This window comes from Apium graveolens, chromosome 5 (assembly GCF_009905375.1).
Source record: "Apium graveolens cultivar Ventura chromosome 5, ASM990537v1, whole genome shotgun sequence".
NCBI classification, from domain to species: domain Eukaryota; kingdom Viridiplantae; phylum Streptophyta; class Magnoliopsida; order Apiales; family Apiaceae; genus Apium; species Apium graveolens.
In genome coordinates this window covers 205,101,604-205,118,222 of record NC_133651.1, presented here as the reverse complement: position 1 = coordinate 205,118,222, position 16,619 = coordinate 205,101,604, and the positions used below count along the sequence as shown (strand labels likewise).

Genomic DNA, 16,619 nt, shown 5'->3' with positions numbered 1-16,619 from the left:
GGTATTATTGGCCCACAATGAGAGAAGATGCTACAAATTTCGTCAAGGCATGTGATCGCTGCCAGCGCTTTGCAAACTACTCGTCTATGCCGGCTACACTCTTGACGCCTATGGCAAGCCCATGGCCGTTCGCCATGTGGGGAATCGATCTTATCGGAGAATTGCCGAAAGCTAAAGGAGACGTCAAATATGCAGTGGTTGCGGTCGATTACTTTACTAAATGGGCGGAAGCTATGCCACTGGCTACTATCACCGCAAAGAAAATCAGAGATTTTGTTTTCAACTCAATTGTATGCAGGTTTGGAATCCCTTACAAGCTGGTCTCCGACAATGGAAAACAATTTGATAGCAAGGAGTTGCGACAGTTATGTGAGGAGTTGAAAATCAAGAAGGAATTTGCGGCGGTCTATCATCCTCAAAGCAATGGACAAACAGAGGCTGTTAACAAAATAATAAAACATACTCTCAAAACCAAGCTGGAGGAACGTAAAGGGAATTGGCCTGAAGAACTCCCGAAGGTGATGTGGTCATACAACACTACACCGCGATCTACTACGGGAGAAACGCCGTTTATGCTGACTTACGGTTACGAAGCTATGGTCCCCGTGGAAGTTGGATCGGGATCACTTCGCAGGGATTATTACGGGAAAGAAGATGCTGAGGTTAATCAAAGGCTTCATTTAGATCTTTTAGAGGAGACGAGGGAAAATTCTCAGCTAAGGCTAGCAGCATATCAGCAGCGCGTCGCAAGGTATTATAACAAGAAGGTAAAAGGACAGTTGCTGAAGGTGGGGGATTTGGTACTTAGGAAAGTGATGCCAAATACAAAGAACCCCCAACATGGAGTGTTTGGAGCTAATTGGGAAGGACCGTACAGAATAAAGTCTATCCTGTGGAAGGGGACTTATCACCTTGAAGACATGGACGGGAAGCTAATTCCGCGAGCTTGGAATGCGGAACATCTCCGAAAGTATTACCAGTAAGGCGTGGCTTTGGCCCCTTGCGTATTTCTTTTATCATTTTGATTTATGCTCAGTTTATAGGCTAGAATTAAATAAATTCCTCCTAGCCTAGGGGGGTGGTGCATGTACTACTTACTCTGGGACTAGTTGAAGGGTCATTGTTCAGAAATAATTTCCCCACAGAGCATAGTAGCCGTGGGACTGGTGCACTTTTGACATCAGAGCGCATTATAAATAAAGTTTTGAAATTTTCAAAAATCTAACATATTTGCTCAATCTGCTTGGTCTCATGACGCGTCCTAAACGTAGGACGCGCCTTAATCTAGGGTTTTATATAAATGAAACACAAGAAAAATGTACTATTTTCAAGGACGCGCCCAAGTTATCTTGGTTGATGCTCCTTTGGACTGAATGTTACTATGATATTGACAACATAAGTAAAAAAGAAAAAGTGTTTGTCAAAGACGCGTCCTGCGGGAAGGATGATGTATTTTGGATCAAAGGTGAGGCGCGTCTTGAGTGATAGTTCTATGAGGATGTTAACTGAAGTAGTGGCTGCTAAAAGGATCAATAGAACTTGAGTAAAAATGTAACTAGGCAGTGTACTATTTCCAAGGACGCGCCCAAGTAGTATTGGTTGATGCTCATGATTTAAAAGCAAAAGCAAGTCCCTACCAAGGACGCGTCCTCCCTGAGATGAAATATTTCTGAGAAAACATTAAGGCATCAAACAGTTAGGACGCGCCCCGTCGTGCTTTGTGTCTTGGTTAAACACACAAGTACAGTATAATGTCGTGCTCGTATACTTTCCAAGACAAACAAAGACGCGTCCGACTAGAGAGGACGCGCCCATAATGGATATTTGCTTGACGGGAGTAAAAATAATAACAAGTTAATCAAAGGAGACGCGCCCTAAATATGAGGCGTGCCCATGTAAATGATCAGAAAAGAAGAGAGTGCAAGTGGATGAAGTTCAAAAATAGTCTTTACAATTTGCAAGGCTTCAAAGGGCCTGCGCCTTTAAGGATAGTTTAGAAAAAGTACATGAAAAACATACGACGCGTCCTAGGCAGCAGGCGCGTCTTGGGGCTTGTCCTGGTCATTTGCAGGGGGAGGTTGAGTTTGGAGTGGAGCAGGCTCAGGGGACGCGTCCTCCTCCTCTAAGCCTAGGAAAATCCTCTTGTTTTTGATGGAGTCTGCGGCCCTTACCCTGAAATCATTTACCCATATCTGGGTATCTGCATCAAACTTGGAGAATGTATACTCTGGGTCGTTGGCAATAAACCCAGAGCACCATTCCTCAAACCCAGCCTGGAAGCCGTGCTGGTAAACGAGCTTTTTCTCTTCTGTCCACCCATGCAGCCTATCATCATTCAGGATGTCGAGCTCCAGCTGCATGGTGGAGTTCAAGGTGATGACGTTGTCCATTTGTCTTTCCATTGCAGAGACATTGCCTTCCAAAACAGCTTTTTCTGTTTCTAGACGCGTCCTCTCTCCCTCCAGGCGCCTGATTTCAGTATCTTTTTCTTGTGTAAGCAGGGCAATGTGTTTTTCCAGAGATTTGACTTTGTCTTCGGCCTGGCACTTTGCAGTATCAGTAACTGCAAGACGCGCCCTGAGCCTTGCCGCCATGTTGGCACTCTGTCTGGCATGAAGGTGAAGCTCAGCAGCAGCCTTCACCATGGCTTGTTCTGTTTGTTGCTCCGTTCTGAAAGTCCAGCCTCTGACTTCCTCCTCTGAAAAATCCCCAACAGAGGACGCGCCCAGGTATCTGAGAACAAAGGATTGATCGTCAGGAATGATCTTTTGGCGTTTAGAAGGCGCGTCCTCTTCCTTCTCAGGAATGTCAAACACGGGAGCCTCAGTTATCTTTGGAGGAGGAGAAGGAGTTGCTGCAGGAGGTGGGGTTTTTGCCTGTGGATCAACTTTTGTAGGAGCCTGTTTCCTTGCCCTTAGTTTTTTAGAAGCCCCAATTGCGAATCCTTTGGGGAGTGAAGCCATATCTGCGGTATAAACATAAAAAGGAATTAGTTATGTGCAAAAAGACGCGTCCTGAAAGAAGGACGCGCCCATAACGTGATATAAAATCTACATGCAGGACAGATATGGATGAATGCAAAGATGTATAAATGGGTGTGAGAATGACGCGTCTTGCCTAAGACGTTTTCTGTGATAATGAGACACGCCCGGGGGGTAGGGCGCGTCCAAAGTGATAATGCATATATAGTAACGTTTATAGGTCAAGCTAAATATGACGCGTCCTAAAGTCGTGACGCGTCTTATATATAATGATTTCTTACCTTGCTCTAAATCCACTTTCTTGTTGACGTCTGGCTGAATAATTTCTGTGGCTTGGAGCCCTTTGGATTTTTCAGAAGCGGTGAGGATGGGTTTCCCATTGTGGAAATCTCGAAATTTGCAGAGAGAACCCACTCGTGGGGACAAAGCTCCTATTTTCTTCAAATTCTCTTCGGTAATCATGTCTCTGAGGTTGAAATGTTTTTCGGCATACTGCAAAACCTTCTCTGCTCTCTTCTTCTTCTTTCCCGTAAGCTCTTTCTGGGTCCTTTTGTCTAAAAAAAGGAATGATAGGTTACAACAAGGAAAATAAAGAAAAGGATTATAAAAGGGAAGGCGCGTCTTGAAAGTGAGGACGCGTCCAGAGCATTGAACTCACTTGGTTCCAAATTGAAGCGAACGCGCGTCCTTTTGACGTCATAAATGTAGAAAAATGGTTCCTTCCAGTCTCTCTCGTGGCTAATTTTGCCTTCATTAAATCCTTTGTTGTTCAACCATTTGTTGACTACCAGAAAATGGTACCCGGGAATTGATTTCCTGATGCTGTAAAAGAAGCTGAACTCTTTCATTGAGGGCGCGCCCAACCTCAAATTATGGTACATAATGTACAGAGCCCAGGCTAGTTTATATGAATTTGGTGATAGTTGGACTGGAGCCACGTCGTACCATTTCAGAATTCTCTTAATGAATGGATGTAAGGGCGCGCCCACGCCTAGGGAAATCAGCTTTGGAGTAAGCACCATTCGGGGGATCCTTTGATTCCCGACGTTAAAAATATGCGGCCTCATGGTTCGAAGAGGGCGCGCCCAGATGCCCTCCATGTCATAGTACTTCATGTGCCATTGAATTTCCCAGTCGGTTGCAGTTGAGTCAAGAGCTACGCATGCCAGCTTACCCTCTCTTTTCCTTCTGGCATTCTTCTCTGCTTCAGTAAGGGTACCGAGCCTCGCCCAGTCACAATCTATTTCCACATCTGAAGGTTCCCAATGCTTTAGGGGAGGATCAGATTTTTGAGGAGATATGGGATATGTCTCAGGATCAGGAATCCTTCTTTCGAATTCGCTTACACTGTGTGGGGACAAGTCTTCGGAAGGAGCCGCGCCCTGGGAAGATGACGCGTCCTGCGTGTTTGACGCGTCTATATCAGAAATAGCCATTCTTTGAGGTTTTTGGCTTGTAGTAGGGATAATTTCGTCGTCCGTCCAATCTTCGATGGCAGCCCTTGAATGGAGAATTGGAGTTCTTTGCCTTTTGACTCCCTTCTTTTCCATTCTTGAAATTATGGGAACATGGTCCATGGAGTCAGAGCTAGAATCAGACATTATTGAGTTTTTTGATTTGAGAGAACGGAAGACGCGTCTTTCTGCTCTAAGGAAGGAATTCGTCCTGTGGATGTTGGGAAAGTCGGGGTTAAAGGAGATCAGGTGTGGGGAATAGGTTCCAATACGCTTGTTGAGTGCTTTAAACGGGTGAAATGGTGAAGAAGAAGACGCGTCCTCCAGCTGCAAAAGAATGAATAAAAATTTGAGGACGCGTCCATTTTTTTTTAAAAATAAAAAAAAGAAAAGAAAAGGAAAGATGGAAGAAGGATATTGGGAGGGCGCGTCCTGAAAATCCACCGCAGGGGGGTGTGCTACAATGACGCGTCCTAATAAACCTTTGGCCCTATATTACCCTTGTTTGGGATAACTTGAACTTGTCTTAAATCAGAAAATACAGGACGCGTCCTAACGGGAAGACGCGTCCTACATGATTATGATAGCGGAATGTTAATCGACTGTTGGCAGTTTGGGGAAAATATGACGAAATTCTAGAAATATGTTGTTGGGAGATCAGGGAAGCTAAACATGTTATATTTACCTATACATACATATATACATACAAGCAGACATGAAGAACAGTTTATATGAGCATGGAGTATACGAATAGTTTCTTGCTCATTAAGATTAATGTATTCAGTCAAATAAAGAAATGAGAGGAAATTTGTGTACCTTTTGAGTTGAGGAATGAGTTGAGCTAAAAAAGTAGGGGAATGGTTGAACAGATCACCGGAATGTGGCCCTCGAAGCTCCTGTTTAACGATGCGGCAATGGCGGTTGTGTGTGAGAGAGAGAGATGATGGTGGTGGTATGATGGAGATTAGAGTATTTATAGAAGGATGATCCTATGGACGACAGCTGTACCCCGCATGCAGAAAGTAAGGGCAGGACGCGTCTTTAGGCTACGACGCGTCCGATTGTTTTGAGCCAACTTTTGGTACTGGGATTTAAGGATAAAACTTCCAATTTTGTTTTTAACTGCAAATGGAAGTTGGGGGGTAGTTGTTATGCCCAAAATTTGGCATTGAGATTGATTCGGGTCAAATGCGGCTTACAGACAGTCAAACCCGATATTGCATTGTGGAAGAGAGGACGCGTCCAGTACCTTAGGACGCGCCTACTTTGGAAGAAATAAGTTACAAAGCGAGAAGAGTGCATGGTCAAGGGAGGACGCGCCCAGAATTTATGGACGCGCCAATGTTTATGAAAATGCTTGGCAGATGGAATCTTATGGTGATGGGCGCTCTAGGGCGCGTCTAAGTTAGCGAGGACATGTCATAGGAGGCGAAATGCTGTGTATGATGGTTTAGAGGGGATGTTGCAAGTTTGATGAGGTTAAGGACGCGCCCAAAGCTCTAGGACGTGTCCTGTGATTTTGATTGCTATAAAGAACGATTGATGAGGAAACAGGTTTTGATCTGTGGGAGTTAGGACGCGCCCAATTAGAAAGGACGCGTCCTGAGTTTGATCTGTGTACATTTGATGTTGAGTTCAAGACAAAGCTTGCATGGAAAGGAGCGATGGAGGATTATTTTTACTAATGTGTTTGTTGCAGGTACTCTATGAAGAATTCCCTCCTTGAGATGGTCAAGGAGGGGGATGTCCGTGAAAAGCTTGAAGGCCTCCAGGGGTATGCCTGATGATTGAAGGCCTCCTCCTGTATTCAACGGGTGTCCTCGTTGGGGATGTGGGGTTTACTTTGGTGTGTGCTTTGGGAGCTCTGTTCTTGTATTCAACGGGTGTCCTCGTTGGAGAACTTTGGAGTCATCCTGCACTTTGCACCCAAGAGCTTGGGATCACCTGTCCTGCTATCTGGTGGGTTATCCTCATTCGGGGGACAGGGACGCGTCTGGCACTTGGGGTGAACCGCGGCTATACCTGCGTTCGTAAATCAAGGGAGATAGCTGTAGCGGAGTGTTATCCTTGCGCAGGGAGATGCACTATCCGTGAAGTCCTACGATTACGGACGAGCCTTGGGCCTTTGCGGTTGGGCCTCATAGTTGGACATTCCTAAAGCTAGCAGAAGATGGATATCGGATGGGCTTCTACTGGGCTTAGGAGTAAGAAGTCTCAACGCGTTAGACTTCTTGTTCTACGAGAACTACGTCAGGCTTGATCCCTATATAAAGGGTACGTAGGCACATTGAGAGGGTAAGAAGTTGAGAGCTGATAAGAGAGCCACCACTTACTCTGATCAATCTCAGCCTAAAACAACCACAATCAACCATACACCGCTTAAGTTTCCGGCAAAGAACCACCGTCACAGATCTTAATTCCGGCGAGAAACCTCAATCTTTGTTGATACCAAATTCCTCCGTCAACATTCATCCTTGGAGGTTTTACATATTCGGGCATGTCTATAGGTAGTCTGCGACATGTAAATAACTGAGGTGTTTTCAGCATTTATATAGATGGTATCCGGAATATAGATAATTGAGATGCAGTTTCTCCAATGTGAGTTTATGTGATTGGTGTTTTTGGACTAACAACAGTTTTTATATAATATGGTCAATTGTGAAGTGATTTTGGTGCAGTTTGGATAGTTTGAAATGTTTATGATTTCCTTTTTAGCTTTAAAATTTTTGAAATCCTGTATGATAAATAGCGAGGAAACAAATCATTTACTTATTTACAGTATGTAATTTATTTTACAGGCCGATTGTATCCGCGGTTGGGTGTAAAGGTAAAAAAAAATAGCTTTGTTATTTCAGGTTTTTGTGCAGGAAAAGTCGAGTTTTTGAGAGTAAAGTGGCAGCCTAATTTAAATTAGCACTAGAACAGCAGCATATCATAATCTGAATCGCTCCTTTGAATTCTGTGTCCAAGTGCAAAACGCATAAAGAAAATGTATAAAATTGGGCCACCAGAAGAAGCTTCATGAAGGGTTTGGGATGACAAAGGCCAAGTCTAAAGTTGTAGAAATTTACATTGCTGCCTCTAAAAATCGTTTGATTTCCTCTACGTTGACAACAAAAAACACACCGGAAACTTCCAGATTGTCTGGTCTATCTTCTGAAGGACGTTGTTCTTTCAGGCATTTCAAACTTTGTAAGTATTTTTATTCACGTGATTGATATATAATTTTTTGTTGGATCAATTACCTTATTATGTTGCAGATCACACTTGATTATCCATTCCAGTTCATTAATGGAATAAGTGGTTTTTATGAGAGAAGATATGGATCGGAATACTTGAGATCGAGTTCAACTGTCAAGTAGATACTAAATTCTCTGGATTTTTTGGCACCTACGGGCCTTATGCTACGTGCCTTACATATACTAATTCATTTTCCTCTTTATTTGGTATATCATAATTATAAATCAGGTTTAATATTTTTGGTTCTTTCGGTAGAGATTGTTACTTAATTGTAAACGAGTGAGTTGCTCGAAAATGTTCGATGTGTGTACTCATGTACTCAGTTGAACTTATTAGTGCCCGTTTGGAAAATCTTAAAATAAGTAACTTACGATTTAAAATGAATAAGTGACTTATAAGTATAGATATCTATAAGTTATATAAATATTTGAATAATTTTACTTAAAAGTCGGAATTTTTTAATTTAAATAATTTATAATAAATAATGTTTAAATATAATTAACTTAGTTCGTGGATTTAAAATTAGATAAATATTTTAAAAAATATATTTTAAATTAAAATTAATAAAAAAGTGAAAAAATCAAAATAAGTTGAGAAAAAGTACGTCGTTACCAACATTCAATTTATCAGCTTATAAATTATAAATTCAATTTATAAGTTGGGTCGACAAATATTAGTCGATAAGTACTTACGGTTTATAAATGAATAAGTTACTTTTTAATTAACCGCCAAAAATTTCACAATTTTGTCACTACTTAGTATAAACTCGAGGTCACACTTGAACTATTTAGTCAAATTTTTAACTTGAATCTCGTAGTATTCTTATTCCCCAGTTTGAAATTAAATGTTGGGAGTGAAAAATTATTTTATAAAAATTGACATGTAAATGGTAAATATACCTGTACACACTAATATTTGATCAATACAGTTTTACAGTTTGACAGGATCTCTCAGAATAAGTAGCTGATAAGTGATAAGTTAATAAATACTTATAAGTTATATAAGTGTTTGGATAATTTAACTTATAAGTCAGAATTTTTTTATTTAAATGAACTAAAATAAATAATTTTTAAATATGATTATCTTAATTTATATATTTTAAGTTTGATTAACATTTTAAAAAATATATTTAAAAACTAAAATTGATAAAAAAAATAAAAAATAAAAAATACGTTGAAAAAAAGTATGTCGTTACTAATATTCTTATCAGCTTATAAGTTGTAAATTCAACTTATAAGTTTGATCAACAAACATTCGTCAATAACCTCTTACGGACTTATAAATCAATAAGTTGACTTATAAAATTTGTCAAACAGACCCTCAATCTCTCTATTCATATTTTTTTAGCCCCATCTACTCCCTTGGCTTGCTGCTTACGACACGATCTATATTTGGAATTAATCAATTCAATCAATTTACAGTTGCAACATTGTACTACATCGTTGTACTAGCTTTCATCCTTTTGATCGTGCAAAATAGACCAACGTGATTTGGTTGGCTAAGGAAAACTGTAGTGTTCAATGTTCTGCTTATATTGTTTGAATAACATTACAAAATGATCAACTTCAACTCCTTTCATTTCCTTTTATGATACAACTTACAAACTCTAAATATTATTCGCCCCCAAAAAATTAAAAGAATAACATACTTATCTAATTGCTGTATTGGCCTGTAACTTGCTTAAAATGATGAAATCTATATTATACAATGCTAACAGAAACAACTGTTTTCGTACAACTATCGACTCTCATTATCTTTTTCTTTTCAAAAAAAGAACGGAAAGACATTGGCTTTACAAAAAAAACAACAATCTCTGTCTACAATGCACGTTCAGAAGACCCCATCTTTATGTATCACAGTGTCTTTGTGAGAAGGGAGGCCTCTTACTATGCTTCCAAGTCTCATAACTGTGAATACAAAGTCAAGTCATTAACTAAAAACTTATGGGAATTTAAATTCTGTAATTTGGAAGGAGAATAAAGGATAAGAAAGTAGGATTGGTGGCATAAAATTCTGTAACCATCATTACTTGCAACAAAGGACTGATGCAACAAATCATGCTTAAAGCATCTCTGTTCATTTAACGTATAATTCCCAAGAGAGTAAGAAAGGTTTACTTAAAAAAATTATATAGAAAACCTATCTAGGAAGAAACCTTACCAACATCAGTGGTAGCTTTAGAAACACAAAAGAGAGAGTGTACAGTACAGTCAGTATCGCTACTGCTGTGATTGCATTATAAGCCAGGCGCTTATCATCTTTACTTGGTACAAATGCTATTTTTAGTGTGTTCGTTAATTCAAAGAGCCTGTATGAAATCTGCATTTAAAAAAGCATAATAATAATTAGCTGTATACGATTTACCTAACATGTAAAAGAGAACAATGACACTAACCGCAATGTATATGGAAGTGGTGAGCATGAAATTCAACATAGGGTAGTCCGGAATCAGAGAAAGTAGCAATTTAGGCTGACCATCTGGCACACTGGATCTGTTGAAGATAAAAGCGTCATTAAAAATCAATGTACTGAGACATAATCTGTTGCACTTTGTGTTGCCAAATTAAGAAAATAATAAATTCCATCAATTCAATACTTGCATGGATATAATATGGATCTAACAGAAGTAGAACATCATTTTTTTCAAATACCGGCTACATCCAAGATCCAGTAAACTCAAATATGAGAATTATTAAAATAATAATATATTCAGACATACCTTAACCATATGTGAAACTGTGATATGTAGGTTTCCAGAGTGACCTTCCCAAGCCATCTAGTGGTCAACCAAACAATATCGTGGTTAGGCTACTACCGTGTAATTTAACTCGTGCTGAACTGTAAAATGATCTCCTAAACAAAGTTTAAGGGGAAAATAAAATTAAAGGACACTTACGCGAAGAGGGTCAAGCTATATCCTCGCAAGTTTTGCGTGAAGTTTCTCAAGATGATGTAGACACTGACCAGTTTAAAATTCCAATAAATTAATGACTATTGAGTAACTTGTAGACCACATGAACAGGAAAAGAGAGATACATACGTTATAGGAATCCATGAAGTATATGGATGATACTTGTTGTAAGTGACCTTAGGGAGCTTGTATATATTCTCGAACCACAGATATCCTATCTGAAACAATAGATCTCTTATCAGTAAAGTAAAAAAATACAAGAAATAAAGATATGTCAAAAGAAAGGTCGGTACCGTCAGGGAGATTGTCACAACAACTGTTTTGATTATTATCCTACGCTTTGTTTCCATTTCCTCTAGCTTTTCCATCCACTTTTCGACCTATGATAACGATTACTAACAAATAAATCAAATTGAAAAAACAAACCAGAAAAGATGTAACTACAAGAAAGACATCTAAACACAAGTGCGTGGATATCAACCAACTCCAAAAAATAACAGTGCAGTTATTCAACTTACTGTAGGATGATAATATGCATACAGCATTCCAACAATCCATATGTAGCGATCGAGGCCAGAGCGAAAATGCCACTCATGCATGACGGGAAGGTTGGGTTTGGCAGGATCAGTGTATCCTGTGATATAATAACAATTATTAAGTTTAGTTATGTATTCGCTCACCTTAATGAAATTAGTGCCATCAAAATTGACTTACCAAGAAGGAAGGTAAATGGGCTCCAGACCACATCAAAAACTCCAGGTACTTCCCATATTAATATAACAACCAGCAGGCAAGCTATGAATTTTGCAGCAATAACAGTTCCATTTTCGTTATACTTATTGTATATACCAAGTGCCCCATAGACCATGAGGGTAAAGAGTGTGTGCATAGGGCATATGTAGTATAGGGTGTAACTGTTGTTTAGCACAAGGCAACAAAAGAACACCAGAAAGTTAAGCCTCCACATCATCTGCCACAAAGAAGCGTATTATTACTATGCATGAAGAGAAACTGGAAGAAAATCTGAAATAGCCTATAGCTACAAGAGACCATGTACCTGAGCAAACCTTGCAAGGCTAAAATCTTTACGGATGTAATAATATGAGAAGTTTCCAAATCCAGTCATCCAAACATAACCAGCAATAAAAATTCGGATAGCATTATAATATTCTGTTGCAGCAAAGTAGTGGTACATTAAAAATAACACCTGCATGCCAAAGATGAACAAATGTAAGTGATGGTGTGGGACTGTTGACAAACGCATGCACATGCATCAAAGCAGGTACGCTTTATGCATCCTTATTTTCAGTATATTTCAATCAACATTTCATATACTTCCTCAGTCCCATTTATCTAGAAGTCCCATTTATCTGATGTTTTACTTTTTGACACGCACAATGAGTGTAAAAAACTAACACTTGTACAAAATTTTTAGTTAGGAGATTTACATAAAAAAATAGAATATAAACTTTTATTTCATATAAAAATTGAAATTTTATTTTAAGTAAAATTTTTAATTTACTTCACTTTAATATGCTTGTCAAAGTCAAATATCAGTTGACATGTGACAAAGGGAGTACCATGAATCATCAATATATGATCTTAAAAGACCCTATATTCTAAATTTCTCATTCATCGTGACCAGCAGAAGGTTTACATTATGAAAAAAAATTGACACAGTAAAACTACGTTCTCCTGGTAACTGGTATTACCAAGCAAACCTAAAAGATCACGTGAAGCAGATAATATTTCAAGAAGTTTTATCACATAAATACACTCTGGGTTCATAGTATGAAGAATATGCTACCCATCAAAAGTAAGAGATAAGAAACTATGCTAACTGGGTAACAATCTCATATTTAACATTAATCCCCGAGTTAGGAGTTCGGACATATTCCAAGAAGCTTGTCATATTATAAATCCCAAAACGGTGTAAACAAATTGAATAATGTGGAAAAGAGGAGATTATATATATTTACTATCTAATCTTTCAAATAAATCCAGGAAGCTATATGTGATCAATCCAAATTGACTTCAGGGACAAACTTTAAAAAATCAAATACTACCAAAAGCTCTGCACATATGATTCAACAAATAAAATTGACAAAATTGAAGTTGAAGACCAGTTTAACAGTCAACTGAAGTAACAGGTGTATACAAATTTACCCAGAAACAAAAAGTATGAACACAAAATCTATCTAAGAAAGTACCTGCATCCAACCTTTCCACTCCTCGGTTTGATGCCTGTTCAGATAGAGTATTGATTTTCCCGATATAGGTGATTTATCATGATGAAGCTTGAAAGAAGTGATTGCAGAAACTATGATGAGCAGAAAGTAAAGAAATAAGAAAAGATCCCGGTTGTAGCTCTGCAAACACAAGAATATACCTAAGCCATGAGCAACATTAGACATGAAAAATCAATGTCCAAGTGCAACAAAACCAACATGTTATACTATGTAAGTAAGAAAGTTGTAGTGATAATCACCATGAATAATGGTGTAATGCTCATGTAATTTAAGTTAAACTGAAACATAGCAACTGGATGGTAATCAACTACTGTCATTTTACTTACAGAAGATAAACGGCCTCAAATACATATCTATCCATATTTATATTCTTATACATTTTTTTAAATGATAGAAAAAAGAAAGCTAAATACTCTCATGCACACCTCCACTGAGAATTTAAATTGTTATAATTTCACTTCATCATTTTCGATAAGCCATCTGAGAGAATCTATATGTTCTTGTTTAGACACCTATTCATAACTAGTCATTTTGGAGACTGAAACAGGTCCACCCGATTCTGCTATGTTCTTTCTTGTTTAAAAACCTGTTCAAACTTACCAATTTAGAGACTGAAAAATGTCCACCAGACTATGGTATTGCCGTATTGGTCTAATGAACAATTTGGCAGCCTCTCTATCATTTAATAATAACATACACTTTCAGCATAAGTTCTCTAAAAATCTTAAACTACAAATATCATCCTTCCATACACTTACATAAAGTTTTATTTTCAAATTACTGTGTAGTTAAACTGAATGAATTTCAAATGCAACCACATGCACAGAAAGGGTCGTACCTAGGACTTTCTGAAATATTAAACTGTAAAGTATGAAGCTGTACATAATGCAGCTACACGTCTACCATGTTTAACACATTAGATCATTCCGCTGTAAATGCTTTCCAGATTTTTAAAATAATATACTGTCTTAACAAGGAGTGGAGAGGGGTTCGAGAGATTTTATGTTTGGCTAACAAACCTTCTTTGATTCACCAAAAAGATTTGTCCGGTCACATAAGTAGTAATAGATCAAAAGTCCGCCAAATTCTGATCTGATAATAACATGTGGGAAAAGAAACAGTAGTAAGCATATATATGCGTGTGTGTGCACGCGTGTCTGGGAGTATCTAAAGAATGGCAGGGTGATACTGAAAATAAGTGTACATACATAGCTCTCAGGGTCGAGCGATTTTCGAGCAAAAAAGACTCCTCCATCAGAAAAAACCTAAAATGACACGAGATATTTACATGACAAGTTAACTCCATGAATTCTCTACTTATAATAATGTAAGAATGATGACACTCTCTTAAGACCTGATAATATGAGATGTAGAGGATGTACTGCGAGCTCTAGGAGAGGCTGACTGTAATCCACCTCCTTCCAATAAAACAGCTCTATCATCTTCTTTAATTGTTTCGTCTCCCAATTGAACCAAATTGATATCAGAGTTCCTGCCACTATATGTACAAAATGGGATACATGTGTCTGGGTTTCAATCTAGAAGGATATAAGGCATACAAGTAATTGTGGTATACTGAATTGGTCATCAAAGAACTCAAATATCCAAAAGAACATAGTAAATTAGAATATTGTTTTTCATAAATTAATTATTGGGTTCCATTTTCAGCAACCTACTTATATCCTAAGTGGTCCAAATCACCAAACTTTCAAAAAACTTTACATTCATACATCATAATCTTGCAAGGATACCCTGTACTTTTTAAAGTGACATAAATTTTTTCAGAGAGGTATTTACTTATTATTGGAATCTTAGAATTTTCATATAACTAATTCAACCCAACAGATATTGTTTGGTTCAATAATTATAGCCTTCTAATATTATACTGTGCAGGACTGTGGGAGCAATAAAGGAAAATAACTGTTGTTGCTGAGTGTAGATGTAAATATAATTAAGATAATAAAGGTATTTTATCATCAATAATAGGGATGTTACAAACTTATAAAGAATGATAATCATTGTCCTGACAACAAAAAAGAATGATAATCGTTGTTGTATTGTTGTCAACTCACACTTTTGAGGGTGCAACATTTTTCTTGTACTCCAAAAATTCGGAATATAACCATGCTGCAAATAATGGGACAAAACCAAGCAAAAATGAGACCTGCAATTGGAAAAATATAAAAAATATGAATAAGCAAATAAATCAGAGCAAGCCAAGTACCAAAGAGATTAATATAAATGCAATGTTATTGCAACAATGCAGACGGAAAGTCGGAAAGGGAACTCTAGTTGCATACAAGAATCAATTAATGACTGCATACACTCTAAAGAAATAAACTATAAAATCCGAAAACTACGAACTACTTGATTTCGCCAATTAGAAATCACTTTATAATTCTAAAGCATAAAATTCAAGAACCCAAACTACACAGCCAATAGCTTAAAAACTAGACCCGAAAAGATGTAGATGAACTTCCACAAACAAAGTAGCAGAACTAACGGGGATGTAATGCATAATAAATTGCGCTAGACCTGCCTCCAGCTCTACTTAACCAGTACAATCTACTTACCGCTCCCTTGATCCCTACCTCTAAAACTTGTAAATCACGAGGCCATGAAATCACGCCGAGAAACTCCTCATTGTTCACCTCATTTAACTTCATAATCATCTAATCCACCGATTTCCTCATTCAATTTCATAATCATTTAATAGTCACTGTACTTCCATCTACTCAGCTCGAGATCCAAATCGGACATCAATCCATAATCATAAAAATCCTAACACCTTAAACTAAACGATGTCATTTAAAAAACCGCAAAACCTCCAATCATTCAGCAAAAACAACAATACACACACTGATCAACACAATCACTTGATGACAATTCAATCACACAGTAACTTAACTCCGTAAACTACAACACATTACATAAATGAAAATTCACTAAAACTCAACCAATCATTAACTAAAAACACAAAAAACACAACAATAAACACAATTCATAGCTCAAATCAACTTGAAAAAGTTTCCGAAAAATCGAAATACCTGACCGGGCGAAACCGGCTCGTAGATCATCATAATCACCGACACCTAACTCAAAATCACCACTCAATTGTACAAAAATATGTATAAATAAGTATATAATCAACGCAATTGAAATGTACTTAAGTTTCGCATCCAACCGACACGAGCTTTTGAGTAGCGCAACACAAGATCTGAAAGTAAGCGTACGTGTATTATAGATACAAATGAGTGTGTGTATTTTAGAGATTTGAAAGCCCTAGATTTGGAGCAGGTAGTGAAAATCGGAGGCAGTAAATGAAAGTGAGTGGAGGATGTATTGAAATGAGAGGGTGAGTGGCGGTGATCTACGCGTTTATTTCTGTTTCTATCCTCTCTTTTTTTTTTAAATTTCGATCAAGTTTTTCGAGTGTCGGTTTTGTTTTAAAAAGTACTAAATCCTAGACGTCAAAATGTCATAACTCTTATTTTGGATTCATCGATTTTTCATTTGAAGTTAAATATATACTCCCTCCGTCCCAGCCATTTGTATACAAATGGTTTGGGCACGGAGGACAAAAAACATAATAAAATAATATTAGTTATGTTAATATAGTGTGATAAGAGAGAAAGAAAAAGTGTAATTTAATGAAAAAAAATATAAATTTGGTTAAAGTGGTGGGAATAAAGTGAGTGTAGTGGGAGAAAGTAGTGGGTGTGGTTGATTTTTATATTATAAAATTTTTACTATTTTTGGTAAGTTTGAAATGTATAGAATTGAA

The 16,619-nt window shown here is 37.7% G+C and overlaps 2 protein-coding genes across 2 annotated transcripts; both read right to left on the bottom strand.

Moving 5' to 3' along the window:
- Positions 1-703: 703 nt before the first annotated feature.
- Positions 704-4,582, bottom strand: LOC141660602 (uncharacterized). The gene is made up of 3 exons (XM_074467591.1): positions 3,640-4,582; positions 3,263-3,535; positions 704-2,965 (listed from the first exon to the last, which is right to left on the bottom strand). Exons 1-3 carry the CDS (start codon positions 4,580-4,582, stop codon positions 2,028-2,030), a joined length of 2,154 nt encoding a protein of 717 aa, XP_074323692.1. The 3' UTR covers positions 704-2,027.
- A 4,724-nt stretch (positions 4,583-9,306) lies between these two features.
- LOC141724718 (protein REDUCED WALL ACETYLATION 2-like) lies at positions 9,307-16,251 on the bottom strand. Its single transcript, XM_074526953.1, has 16 exons — positions 15,883-16,251; positions 14,908-14,999; positions 14,190-14,333; positions 14,044-14,100; positions 13,855-13,927; positions 12,797-12,955; positions 11,644-11,793; positions 11,301-11,556; positions 11,105-11,220; positions 10,880-10,966; positions 10,716-10,804; positions 10,572-10,634; positions 10,395-10,451; positions 10,071-10,167; positions 9,836-9,994; positions 9,307-9,582 (listed from the first exon to the last, which is right to left on the bottom strand). The coding sequence occupies exons 1-16, from the start codon at positions 15,913-15,915 to the stop codon at positions 9,577-9,579; spliced, it is 1,638 nt and encodes a 545-aa protein (XP_074383054.1). The 5' UTR covers positions 15,916-16,251; the 3' UTR covers positions 9,307-9,576.
- Between the last annotated feature and the right edge of the window lie 368 nt (positions 16,252-16,619).